The sequence below is a fragment of the Ptychodera flava genome, chromosome 9, assembly GCF_041260155.1.
Source record: "Ptychodera flava strain L36383 chromosome 9, AS_Pfla_20210202, whole genome shotgun sequence".
Classification (NCBI taxonomy): domain Eukaryota; kingdom Metazoa; phylum Hemichordata; class Enteropneusta; family Ptychoderidae; genus Ptychodera; species Ptychodera flava.
Window position 1 is genome coordinate 20,239,101 of NC_091936.1, and position 14,951 is coordinate 20,254,051.

A 14,951-nucleotide genomic window follows, 5' to 3' on the forward strand; every position below is an offset into this window, starting at 1 on the left:
CACGTAGTTTTGGGCCACCGTACTGTATGATCAAAGGGAGTCTGAAATGAACAGTGAAAAATCACTCCATTGATTGGATGTAATTATGTGAAATTTAACCAGAATAAATTCCTCATCGAATTCTAACTATTCCGATACAATAAACTAAACAACTAAAATAATAATTCTCACCTTACATGTCATCAATCTTGATACCTTATTTCACCTTACAAAAAGATCGACGTCGACGTCAAAAATAGCCTATCACCGTAAAATTATTTAACAAAATTAAAACATTATTAAAATGTGAAAAGCGTGAGAAAATTTAAGCTCTATATCCCTCAGACCCTCAAAGATATTGTAAAGGGAATTCCATAAAAATAAGTGGAGGGAAAAAAGGAATTCCCCGATACAAAGAAGAATACTTGATCAAAGTCTGTGAGTAAATCAATCGCAATCATACCAATCCATAATCCAATGACTGCAGGTCAGAATTCGTAAGACAATAGTTGTAAACATAGACACAAAACAGCACAGAACAGACAGTAAATAGACGGTACACAAACAAAGTCATATTCATGAAAGAAAGATATATGGACCTCTGGCCAGAAGACCAAGAAGTGATTACCGAACGCGAAGTAATAGAGCATCATGACTGTTTTTCCCCGATCGTGATGTCGTGGAGTTGTCATGATTCCGGGAGAAACTTACTCCACGCATGCGCAAATCCACTACGGCGTAGGGCCGGAATGCGGAATGCAAGTCAAAACATTGAAATTTCAAAATAGCATCGACACATTAAAGTTGTGCTAAATGACTTTACTTGACACAATTACCAACTTGACTGAAATCTAGCCAGAAACGTCAAAAAGTGCAAATGTCATGCTAGTTAATGAACCATTTCACCACATTCTCAGAAACTTTAATAGCATTAGAATTTCACAGTTATTTCACTTTCAGAGAAGTTCTGAAACTTTATCGACTATTAGAATTTGCATATTTTAACGAATCTAAATTAGCTCTTTGCGCCTAAACACAAGCGACAAAGCGGCCGAGCTCCGCGCTGTGTTTTATGGAGAATAACTTACGATTCATGTGTTGATGAAGGTGGAAATCTTTGATAGCTCACTTCACGACGGTCTGACCAAAAATGGTAAAAACAGTTGTAAAATACATAGTTGAAGATTTCATCGTAATTTGAACATATCACATTAAGGTCATCCCTAGGAACATGTCTACCAAATATCAAAGCTATCAGACGAGCAGTTTTTGCGAGACAATTTTTTTGATCAAAAATGGCAAAAATTGCCCCAAAATTACAAAATTGCAATTACATCATAATTTTTTAGATCAATTAATCAATTTTTGATTATCCCTATGAACCCGTATACCAAATATCAAAGCTGTCAGACAAATGGTTTTGGTGATAAGAATCGACCAAAAATGACAGAAATTGCCATAAATATTAATTTGCATATTTCTGCACAATTTGAACAAATCTGAAGTAGATCATCCCTAAGGACCTATATTTCAAATGTAAAAGCTGTCTGACCAGCAGTTTTGAAGAAGATGTTTAAAGGATTTTCTTGACCAAAATGACAAAAATTGCCTTGAAAATACAAATTTGCATATATTTCATCACAATTCGAAAGAATGTGAATGAGGTTATCCCTAGGTACCTCTATACCAAATATTAAAGCTGTCGGACCAGCCGTTATAAGAAGATTTTTGCCCAAAAATAGCTTTATTGGCGTCAAAAATACAAATTTGCATATTTCATTACAATTTCGACAAATCTGGTTAAGGTCTCTCCTGGGGACCCGTACTCCAAATATTAAAGGTTTCGGACTCGCCGTTTTGAAGAAGCAGCTTTGAAGGTAAAAGTTCACGAACGACGGACGACGACTCACATCCATCTATTAGATAAGCTTCGCGCCGCTGACAACGTAGCTTACAAAAATAATGAAAGCAATTGAACAAGCAGTTCCTGTCCTTTGCAACTCTTTGCCCCTGGACATAAAATCTCTCCTAATGTCAACATTTTCAAAAGACGCTTAAAAACTTACATCTTCCAGAGAGCATTTTCATTGTAACTCTAAGCGCCACTGAGCATTGTTTAACTTTGGATATTAGGCGCTATACAAATTTTCTAGATAGATAGATAGATAGATAGATAGATAGATAGATAGATAGATAGATAGATAGAAGCTTTGCTGTAGAGGATGCTAATCACTAAAATGAGAGAGCTGGCCCTTAAAAAGTACAGCTGCATATTATAATTATTTATGATATCATTTGAACAAATATTAGTGACGTCTTCCCCAGTTTCTTGTTGCATGCCAAGTATCAAAGTTGTCTGACGGTGACTTTCAGAGAAGAAGTGACAGATTGACGTCAACATGCTACACGCCAAATGGTAATAAATGTATATGATAAGCTCCACTAAAATCGTTTCAAATTTAAATTTGATTCTTGTTTTCACTTCGGCAGATGTAATCCTGGTCATTTCTACGTTCCACTTCAAGAGTCAACGACATGATTGTCTGCGGCTTCAGAAATCAATATTCGTGGAAAGACATTGCCAGCCTCTCCCTAAGACACCGTATCTTCGAATAGACACCATCCCAATCTAAGAAAGCTATTTCCAGGTGTCTCTCGGCATCTTCAGTAGCCTCGAATGAGTTTCGTCCATGCAGAATACGGGTGTTCTCAAACACGACCATGTCACCTGACAAAGAATGTTATGGTACTAAATGGTGCATCCAATGGTGGAAAATGGTGGCATGAAACAATTGTCAATAAAAGAGGACTATTGAATACGTTGGACTATGATATTGTCAGTAAAGATTTATATCACGCACCTTGGGTGTCTTGGTCTTATCCAAGCACTGGTTTTGTTAATATTTATTTTCTCTTTTACTGTGTCATGTTTTTGCCTAACAAGTAATTACAGATTTCGTCTGTTATACCCTTGCTGGGGCGTTCGTTTTTGAGTTTGTTAAAGTTAATCCGATGATAATCCGGTGACAGCGTCCACAGATTAGTAACTTACCCTTGCTTGCTTTGGCGCATTAGGCGATAAAACGCATCCGATAATTGATGCAACTGTGATAAAACTTGGTGTGAGATTATCACAGGACACAGTGAAGGAGAAAAAAGCAAAATCTTTACAAAAGCAGAGCTAAGTTAAGACACCCGAGGTCGGTAGTATAAATCTTTATTGGCAATATCATAGTCCAGCGTATTAAAATAAAATAAACAATAGAAGCAAGAAACCTGTGCTGTGATCAAGACATCCCTACCCCTACCCCACCCCTGGGGACGGACATTTACGCAAGCCCCTACAGTTAGAGTCACGTGGAAGGACCATGTTAGAGTCAACAACTGACAAGTCTGACGACTTCCAATTTTAAAACAATGGATCATGCTAAAGAAAAGTTAGGTTACATCTGCTGTCTATATTTATATCTATACTGATCGCTTACCAGGTTGCAATCGAAAATTGACTGTATTCTCTGGCCGGTACATCAGTTCAACGTAAGACTTAATGGCTTTGTAATAAGGGTAGACTTTCTCTACCGGCATGCGTAGTCTTGTGTCCCTTGCTACATTGCAGAAGTAAACTTCTGAAATATTGCCATCTTTATCCAACCTGTTTTGAAAATAAAAGAAGGTGCTACATCACCACATACAAACTCATTGACGGCTAGGTAATAGATTAATGATACCAACTTTTACAGGAGAAATAAGAGTGACAGTTTTTGAAGGAAATCGATTCGATATTTACCAACTGGTATCTGCACATGGATGCCAAATACATTTCTCTAAGCATTTACCTGAATGTTGGCCGGGAACACTTAGTATAGTATTCGATCATATCTTGACCTCTGTTAATGAAATCACAGTTAGTGTCGCACAGTATCTGGAAGGCTTCGGGGTTTTCTTCCCTTAGTTGAAGGGCAGTCTTGAAACCGTCAGCGAAAACGCTCTCTCCACCTGCTGCACTTTGTTTGATGCAGTGAAACACTGTGATCTGTATTTGGACAAAGTTTGTATCGACTGGGCTTTAAATTTCGAACGTACGTTACAGACTGAGCTAAAAACTGCTGTATTACTTAAAATATGTAGGAAGTTACAATTGTTAGTGGAATGGAATGCACAAATTACAAAATATTGCTTGCCATCTTAGGTAATGATTCAAGTTTAGTTTTGAGTAATTCTAATTGGAAATTGGAAAGATACAGTTATCATACTGTAAAGAATATCTTTGAAAGTAGAATGTAAGCTGACTAACTCCAGTAACTATATTTTGTAATGGACGATAACAGAAAAGTAGGAAGTATATAACGAAAGCTCCTTCCGTAGAGTTCAATAAAAGAGAATACATGTTTCTTATTACTCAAATAACAAAATAGCTGATAGCTAGGTTGTAAGTGGGCTAACACTGGCTAACGGCAGCTAAAACGGTATATAGCTTGAACAGCTGACAGGCCAAGATGTTAAAGAAATAACTGACTAGTTGCTCAGGTAGTTCACGCCTCGAAACTGAAAGTCTTAAACTTGTGTGCAAACTTTCAGTAAGGAACTTTAATTCATTGCTCTTTCGAAATCAAAAATAACAATCGGGGGGGGGGGGGGGTTGTTGGCGGAGGTTCAAAATTTCTATACTAGATAAACTAATCACTAACATTTGAAATTCAAAATGGCCGACATCCCTGTTAGTCTAAGGTAAAAATAAGATTTTTGTTTTTAGGCCGGTCACATCTTTATATGTTTCATGAGCTTCAAAGTGAGGCCCAACAAGTGGTAGACCAAAAACGTATTATGAAATGTTTGAGTTCTCGAAATGTTTTGAGTGTCTCTGAAAGGTATGAAGAAATAAACAAGTAAATAGTTAAATCGATGATAACAAATCGATCGGATAAGTCGATGCATAATCTAACAAAACATATGTATTGATAAAAATGAAAATATGTGCATCTTTTTAAGGAACATCATACTGATATATTTAGAACGTATCATTGCGAAAATTCAAACAGCTTGACGCTAGACAGCATCTCATTATCCCGGTGCCATTTTCAATGAAGCAGGTTGGCTCTACGTATACAATGTTTTGTAGCTTTCCATGATTGCGGCTATGAAAAGTGGCTAAAATGACTAAACGTCGGTTATTTTGGCAGTCCAGCAATCCAGCACTTCATGTAACTTACATTTGGTGGGTAGTGATAATGAGGCAGGTCGGTATGGAGACCGAGTTTGTGTCCAGTAAACCCCAAGTTGTGAGGATCTATCTTGCTTTTCAGCGAAACTACATTCCTGCAACACCAGAAGTAAATGAATGAATGAAGAAAGCATAGTCAGTGCAAGCTTTAAATGTAAATAACATGCACAACATTGACTAAAGTGTTAACTTTTGTTTATCCACATCAGGGTATCAAACAAAGAAACAAGCTGCGTGTATACAGATGAGTGAAGACAGCGATAAAGCGCGAGTTATAAATGGCGAAAATGGCTTTTTCGGAATAAGCGACCCAAAGCTAGCACATATGTAACCAGATATGAACTGTAAATGCCCACGTCTTCCATTATATATTGCAGTTATGTGTAAATTTGAACTTTTGCCACATGTTTGCAATTTCATTGACAGTATGATTAACATAATGAACAATATTCACCACAGATTAATTCTAAAGGTCATTAAGTATACAAATATGTAATTAGCTGAAATAAAAATACTTAATTTCTTTGACTGCTGTCATTGTGTCACCACTTTATATAGCAAGTGTATTTGGCTTTGGTCAAGTCCTTCAAGCTATATATGCCAAACTGTGAATGCTCATTAGATATGCAAATTATAAATTAGCTGACATGAAAATGCGAAATGACTTTCAATATTGTTATAACCTGGTATAATCATAAATGTACATAGCATGTTTTGCCATCTTTGATCATGTAAATCCCAGTATATATCCCTAATGAGGAAAGTTCATTAAATATGAAATTGAGAATGGACTGAAATGATTTCATTAAATATGCAAATTATGGATTGACTGAAGTAAAAATGTTTTATTACTTTCAATAATCTTGTATCATAGTATCTTTAATGTACATAGCAAGTTTCGTCAACTTTTGTCAAATTAATTCAGATAAATATTCCTAAGTTCATTAAATATGCAAATTAGAAAATTGGCTGGAGTAAAAATGCTTAGGCCAGAGGAAAAAAAAACTTGTTCATCGGATTTTTTCAAACGAGATTCAGGAGCGACGAGCCAATTTTTTAAATTTTTTTTTAGGCCAAAGGTAACCGCGGTCCCTCGGACTTTTTGCCGGATGCAGACAAGGCAAAATAATCTTTTCCCCTTTCAGGCTAACCAGAAATATCTCAGACAAGATACACTGATACTGGTTATTGAATTCAACACTATATTTCTCAACAATAACATAGGGAATTACATATACAGTCGGTGTTTGCACAACATATTCTGAGTATTTCAACATGCTCTCATTGTCATAAATTTTTATACTTTCGATGCAATTTTCATTGTCTGTGTGATTTTTAATCCAAGACTTTCTGTCGTATGTTTCTTTTATGTAGTTTCTTTATTTTCAATTTTGTCGTTTAATAGATTTGTATTTTATATTTCATTTTTTACTTGTCTGTAAGTGGCTGTCAGCCGGCGCTGTTGACGAGAATAAAATAAAATAAAATAAATAAAATAAATTTAATCCGATGCACCGCCCATCGTCTGCTGTCACGATCTTGGTAAACATATCGCCAAACGTTTTATCAGGACAAACACTCAGCGTCTTTAATTTCACCGTCCTGTGTTGGCCATCACATCGAATGCTGCCGATCAAATTAATAGTCATGGTGTACAAACCTTGACAAAACGGAGAAATTTCAGCCAAATTTGACCCAGTTTGTTTCGTGGTTTGCAAAATTCAGACGTCGCAACAACGTTTGACAGAGCTCAGTGCCGACACGTCGGAAGTCTCATTCAGAATCCCACATGTCCACGAAAACCCGACGAAGTGTAGGGCGCCGCCAGCGGCGATACTAAAGTATTTGCAATGCGGAAGTATGAATTTGCCGAAATCAAAAAAAACACATTCGAAATCGGGCAAAGTAGAAGCGGCGATTCCGATGAACAATTTATTTTTTCTTTCTGGCCTTAATGACTTTCGATGTTGTATCATAGTATCTTCAATATACGTACCAAGTTTCGTCAACTTTGGTCGAGTCAATTTAGATGTATATATCCCCAATTAGAAAAGTTCATTAAATATGCAAATTAGGAATTGGCTGAAATGAACTTTCGATAATGTTACATCATAGTATCTTTAATGTACATAGTACGTTTCATAAACTTTGGTGTAGTCGATTCAGATATATCCCTAATCTCAAAAGTTCATTAAACATGCAAATTAGAAATTGGTGAAGTTTAAAATGCTTAACGACTTTAAATGATGTTAACTCATAGTATCTTCAATATACATACCAAGTTTCGTCAATTTTGAGCAAGTCAAAAAACTTTGCCTTTCGTTTCCGCCTGCTTTTGCCGTTTGGTTGATGTTATTGGGTGTGGCTCTGATAAGGGGCGACATAATAAGTTCAAAGCTCAATGTCTGATAAAAACTTCATTCTTTAAATTTTGCAACCCCCCTCCCATGAAACAAAATTTTCGAATGTTGATCAGAGGTTCCCATTATTTCCTTACTGTGATACTTCCAATCATACTTTAAACATACTCAGGATGGGTGATTCATATAAAAACACCTTTATTTGATTCAAAAACCGTGTCAGTCTATCACTGTATACATAACACCGATATCAAAGTATCAAAGGTTCTCGATCGACTTTGCCGCAAAAGGAGTGAAAATGTGTAATAAGTCAGGATTTTCGCTATAGTAAGACATCTCTCAGGGGCAATTTGAAATTGCAAGGGGAGAATGTGCAAGAGGCCGAGAGGGAGAGCACGAGATGTACCCCTCTTGCATGTACAATGGTTCAATATGAGAGGTATTTCGTTTTGCACTAAGACTGTTTGAAAATAACATTCGACACTGATATTTTAATTTCATTTTTTGCATGATAAGCGTCTGAGGAACAATATTTAAGAATCCAACGGTGACAATACATTTGTACCCGGTAAAAACCAGCTCTCAGCTTACCAGAGATCGCCGATCAAAGAATGTGAAGGAATGGCAAAAATTGAAAGATAAAAAAATTAATCATCAAAATCACCAAAAAATATCGATTATTTTAATTCTTCAGAACTATACCTCTCATGCAGGTTCAATGTCCCTGTATAATAGACGGACCGTGTCACAACGTAGCTTTACTATATTCATTAAATAGGGGTACACAGTCATCGGAACTGCGCTCAAAGGCCCGAGTCGCATGGGATCTATACGACCAATGTTAACGCTGTATCTAAGGTACGATGGTCCCTGATGAAAGCTAAACCATGTCTGTCATAATCTACATCGTATAATTTAAATGTTGCAGCTATGATGATGAGGTGCATCTAGATATCGTGCACCACCGTCCCTCCACCCACGTGCGTGCACGAAATACATTGTTTGTAAACAAGAAACTCTCATAAGCGAGTCTGTGGACGCTGTCACCAGATTATCACCGAATGAACTTTGACAAAGTAAACAACGAACGCACCAGTAATAGAAGAAATGAGTGAAACTCTAAAAATCTGTGTCCAGAGGTGATCCGTAAAACCTAGTGGACACTGTATATTCAATAGATCTGATGTTATATTCATTATTAAAACAATTTTGTTCTGGTCACCGCCATTGCTACCGTCTCGACTTCCCCGTCTTGAAATAACCAAACTTCAGTGCTGTCCTCTCAGTATAGCTGTGTCTTCTCATGCAATGACCTGGTGTGGCGCCGCAACACTTGATTTAAACGCCGTTTCGCAAAAACATCTCGCACATTGTCCGGGGTTTTTTTTGTATAGTACTCTACTGGGCCTGTCAAGCCATGTCTGTCAGTGTTCGTTGGCCGGATTACGTCACAAGAGGTTATACGATAGAAAAATCAGACGAATTAGGACAGGACATTGCGGATGAAAATACTTCGTTTGATCGACAAAGACAGAGAGAAGGAGTCAGTAAATTTGAAATGAAATAAATTTCGATTAAATGACGAACATAAATAATCAGGAAGTATATTTTATACAAATTTTCTTCGATGCAAAGGGAGGAAATATTAATATCACGATGACGTTGCAAAGCTGGAGCATATAAGTTTAGAAGTTAACGCATATTTCTGCAATATCTAGGCTTTCAGAAAATATACACTTTAATGGGGTTACGAGCTCACTTTTCGGCAGAGAGTTCTTGAAGTGTCCAATACTTGTCTTGGAACCTAAAACAGCTTTGATTATCAGGTATTAAGAACTTTTCCCGGTTGCCGAAAATGACTTGATGAAAACGAGCATCTGTCACGTGACGGTTGTGTGCGTTTTCACCACGCCTTTCGTCGGGCTGATGTGTTGTCTATGTCGTTCCGACCTGATCGATGCTTTCGTCGTTTCTATGCCTTGAAATAGCAATCCATGTATAAGGACCGTCAGAAAAATTTGATGACTCATTTGCAGAAATTATCATTCAGCAGTGGATCTTATATTTAAAGAGTAAATTCAGTAATTTTTGTAAGAAGTAGAATTAATAGGGATGGGGTCGATATTGTTTGGGGTTTATTTATAGATTGATTTACTAAGTTATTGATTGATTGGTTAGTTTTTTTGCAGTTTACAGTATGTATCGTTCCTGTTCGAGTTTCGTGAACTATACTAACAAGCTAAAAGCATGACTATTCTGAGCATGCGCAGAGGTGGTGTCCTCAGTTTCCTCAGGCGACACGACGCCGTGCTGTGAACACAAGGCATTTCGTCCTAAGCAGCAGGCGACTAGTCGCCTGAAAAACGGCATGACGTAATAACAAATGGCATAGCTTAATTGTGGCAGGCATTCAACGACATAGCACATAAGGAACTGGTCAGTTTCTTCGGCCTGGGGGGCCGGTGGATTCATGGGGGGTCACCCTGTTTTTTACTTTGGTGATGGGGGGTCACCATGTTTTTGAAATGCCAAATAGGGGGGGGGGGGTCAGTGTGTTTTTGATTTCAACACAGGCTCATCATTGCCTAAAATGCATCGTGTCAGCCTCAAATTTCATCATTCAGTTGCATTTTTCGGCGCGCCCTTCGGGCGCGTAACTTTAATAATCATATATATTTTCAGCACGCCTTACTTTAACATATCAGGCATTTTCAGCATGCTCTTCGAGCGCATTATTTTAATATCATATCAGACATTTTTCAGCACGCCCCTCCTGTACATGACTTTAATATACAAGACATATATATCAGGATGTTTCATATTTTTCTCAGCGCCCTTCGGGCGCCTTATTTTAATAAATCAGAGATATATGCCAGAGATATCTTGATGTTTGCTAAGTGAAAGTGTACCGTTATGAAATCTGCATTTCATATGAAAAGCATGACAAATTCCTGATAGTTTTCTGTTCTCTCTATGAGAATTCAGTATGAGAAAGCAACATGCACAAATATTTCACAATATATATTTGATACAGTGACTTATTTTAGAGATAGAAAAATGACAAGATATCTTTCGTTCTCATTGATGCAACTATTTTCCTTTGTGTCTCAGGTTTTCTGTAGAATGATGCTTTTTTATGAACAAAATAACAGTTAAAAGGGCAGTTTTTGTCATTTTTAGCTGTGCTTTTATGGTTTCAAAGTTAAAAGAAAAGGTCATCTCAGACACTGCATACATCAGACTGGCTAAAATGCCTCTCTATGGCTCCTCAGGAGATTTAATTGGATGGCTGGCAAGTTTTAACACCCATCACAGTTTTTGATTTACTGGTTTTTCCTCTTTGATACAAATGATTGACATCCATTTCTGTACAACAGTACGGGACATCTGGTTAAGCATAGAAATTGTGAAATACGTTCACAACTCGTTCGAAATACTGCATTTCAATCTTTAAAATTGGCACTTTGAATTCCTATCTTACAACTGACATGTCAACAATGTCTTTAAAACACAGAATGACTGTTAAAATATAAATGTATGTAAAATATTATATATAAAGTTTCTAAGTTGTTATTCTGTAGTTAGTTTGATTTATATATATATATATACATATATATATATATATATATATATATATTATATATATATATATATATATATATATATATATATATATATATATATACATATATATAATTTGTGTCCACCTTTTGTGTTACAGACAGTTGTCGCCTGCAGAGGGGGGGGTCACCCTGTTTTCGAAATTTGGTTCACCCTGCTTTCAAAATTGGAATAGGGGGTTCAGTCACTTTTGACGTCGGCAAAAAATAATCCACCGGGCACCCCCCCCCCCCCGGCCGAAGAAACTGACCAGTCCCTAAATAAAGTTACTGTATAAAAGGGACATTAACTGTACCTTTTGGCAAATTTTCCATTATGTTCTGTTCTGTGTATTGACTGCAGTTACTTGTTCTACTCCCAACATCATGCTAGAATAACAAATAACCCTGTTTGGCAAAATACTCTCCATACGTGTAAAGACCTTCATCATAATATTGATGACAAATGAATTTAGTCAGGACTTTAATTCAATTTTAAACAACAACAACAACAACAACAACAACAACAATGCTGACTGTACACATATGGCTGTGTTGATAAGATAAAATCTGGACTTTTCATCACGCTTCAAGTAGTAGAACTATAGACTATTGCAGTCAATACACAGAACAAAACCATCAAACTTGAAAATTAGCCAAACATTACAGCTATAAAAGGACGACAGAACACATATTTCATATCAATCAGAGACAGTTTCGTTTCGAGTCCCCCTTTAAAGTCCCCAAATCCCTCAACATGCTCTTCATATTTTCAACCCCCGTCAATTCTCCCGCCCCAGAGGTGTTTGTAAGTGCAGTCCAAACGAGCTTGACCAGACGACCGCATATCAATTTTGTCTGTCAAATCTCACTTCTCATGTCCATGAACAAATAAAAAACAATTTCATATGACGGCACACTGTATATGTACAAAAGTAAGGCAGGTATATGAAATTATTATATGATATCCAAACTGTTTTGCTCGGTTTAGCTATTTACTTACCCGTAAACGGTAAGTTTCAAATACGATATCCGCTCTCCAAGTTTCACGATAGGCCCAGTTTCTGCAGGTGCGCCTTTCAAAACTGTGAACCCAAAGTCTCGTAAGCCCTCCAGAAAATTCAACAACTTCGCATCATCTGTCATGATGTCGTCGAATTGAAATGTTGGCATTTGTTCGACAAATTCATATGTAAATGAGTTTCTGTGCGTTCCCTAGAAAAGAAAAACAGACGAAAAAGACGTCAACCACTGTAAAGCGGCGAGATCAGCCTCCGACCATGGAGCTAGCAACGTTGCTAACGTTTCCAAAAATTGAGCAACGTTGCTAGCTCCATGCTGGAGTTTTTAGTTTACGGTCAATCTCACGACTGGCTTGTCTCAATGAGCTGGTATTGTCATCACTTGTCAGAGCAAAATCTGAGGATACCGCGACATTGGCACTTTAGACATTATCGGATAATATTATCTGAGCTCTCTAAGCTAGAGTCTATATTAGACGAGTAGTTTATGTGGCGTAACCTGTACACGGAAGTGTGTAGCCGCGGCTATGTTCGGGCCAACAGTTAATGTACATATCTGGTGCACGGTCACTTGTGCAATTTTCCGCCGCACCGTGGCATTCCGGCAATGTCGACGTTGTGATAGGATTTCTCACCAACAAGTCGCACAAATATTGTCATGGCGAAATAGAACGACGTAAAAGAAGGACGTAAAATAACAATTTTTTACCGGAAAGTGACAAAACTTTAAGTGCTTTGTTTGCTTGACTAGCTAAAGTTATGCTTCTTTTACCAAGTATTCTTGACGACAATAAAAAGCACATGCAGGTATTTGTGATGTCTTGCAACTTCGAGTGACTTGCCATTTCATACCCATTAAACCGCGCATGCTAAATCAGCATGTCGAAACACAATGCTTACTATACTTTGGTTTCGCTCGCTTGTAGGTTCACCCATAGTATATTCTCTACAGAATCGACCTAAACATCCATTAGTCTTTTGTATAATTAGAAAAACTAAATCGACAGTTTTCATAACATCATCATCAGCATGCAGTAATGAAAACACTTTAAAAATATCTTGAGTCAATTGAAGACAGGAGACTCAGTTCCGGTATTCAATGCACACAATAAAAACCTCTCATTATTTTTTATATAAAAACGTTTTTGTGGTGATGAGTAAACGCTTATGCCATAAAAAGATATGTGTGTATGGTCATCGGGCTGACATATCTGAAAATAACTGCCTCTAAAACATTTTTCATGAGCCTGTTTCGGGAGCCTGTGGAACAGCCGAAGCTCGATCAAGAAGAATGATGCAATTTAAGCGATAAATTATCGAGATTTAACAGCTTTTCAATGTTTATATGAAGAAGAACTTCCCGGTGGTTGCTCGCTGATTCGCAGCTCGGGACGCACTATATGTGCGCTCCGGCATGTGCAAGATAGAGTAGCTCGAACGCAGAGTTGCTCGAACCCATGTTCGAGGTCGTTGACAAGCGAGACTAACGATCTAACGCATGCGCGAATTATCTTTACCTCTTTTATTTAATATGCAGAACAATTGCTGTTTTACTCCATTATCGTGCTTCTTTTACCATAATCCATTATGTCGAACCTTATCCTACGGTTAATTTTGTAAGATATGCAGGAAAAGATGGGTTCCTAGTTCCATATGCATATAAATTTAAGACTTCGGTCGGATTATTAGGCGTCATCTACGTTGCTTTTAAGAATTTTGACACGCAGCCGAACAAATGCACGCGAGTTGATAAAATGAGTTCCGAAAAATTAAGCATACTTGTAAAGAAATACTTTCGTTTTAATTTAGCGGAAGCTTTGTTGCAACACGTCTGCGACTGTCCCTCTTGGATTAGCGTCGAAAATGTGGACTGTTGGCTTTTGTGGCCCCAGGAAATTCAGTATCTTTTGTGTCATTTCTGTCACACGTGTTTTGACGTGTTCTGACGGGCTATGGAATAGGTTATGGACTGCCGACAATGCCTGAATATATACAGAATCGCACCATTCACTTTTTAAACGATGATTACAGCGGTGAGTATGTACATGTGAGTTGTGTTGATAAGCTAATGATTAACATTTCATCTTCCAAAGGAGTTAGAAACAAAGCTGTCGGGGGAAAATCATGAACAAAATTGCGAACAAGTTATACTGCCAGTGCTACGGGAGATTAAAGGTATACAGTCACCTGCAATCTAAATATACCCATATATGGTCAAAGGGGCGTTTCTTGGTATTCAAAATGCCCATGTGAGGGCACTGTTTTTTAAAAGAGGCCACCCGCTTAAAATCTGTGATTGGTTAGATTTTGTCTTCCATAGTAACTGTGGCAAAATTGGAACGGATGACAGTATACCTTTAAGCGTATAGTTTAGCTTTCTCGCAGTTAACCCTTTGAGTGCTGTATTATTCCCAATCAAAATCTTAGTCCAACATTTTACCAATTTTTTAAAACTTTTCTGTAATTTTTCTGATAATTTTGGACCAAATGAACACAACATTTTATTGGCCTCAGTTTTTTATCAAAATTTTGACAAAAATCTGACAAAAATTGACTGAGGTATAATTTATAAGGATGACAAAAATTGACTTTGACGCTCAAAGGGTTAATCGTACAAATCACCACACAATGAGTCATCAAAATCGCTGAAAGGTTCATTTGAAATATGGAACCAACAAAAAATATTACACCATTTCTACCAATGAGACGTGTTTGTCAGACAAAACAGTATTTCGCAAGGCTAAACTCTTTCAACAAAGATTAAGACAGG

General features: G+C 37.3%; 1 protein-coding gene across 1 annotated transcript; it reads right to left on the bottom strand.

Annotated features, from left to right (window-relative positions):
• Positions 1–783: 783 nt before the first annotated feature.
• LOC139140287 (gamma-butyrobetaine dioxygenase-like) lies at positions 784–12,345 on the bottom strand. Its single transcript, XM_070709435.1, has 5 exons — positions 12,163–12,345; positions 5,190–5,295; positions 3,816–4,012; positions 3,465–3,631; positions 784–2,707 (listed from the first exon to the last, which is right to left on the bottom strand). The coding sequence occupies exons 1-5, from the start codon at positions 12,330–12,332 to the stop codon at positions 2,538–2,540; spliced, it is 810 nt and encodes a 269-aa protein (XP_070565536.1). The 5' UTR covers positions 12,333–12,345; the 3' UTR covers positions 784–2,537.
• Between the last annotated feature and the right edge of the window lie 2,606 nt (positions 12,346–14,951).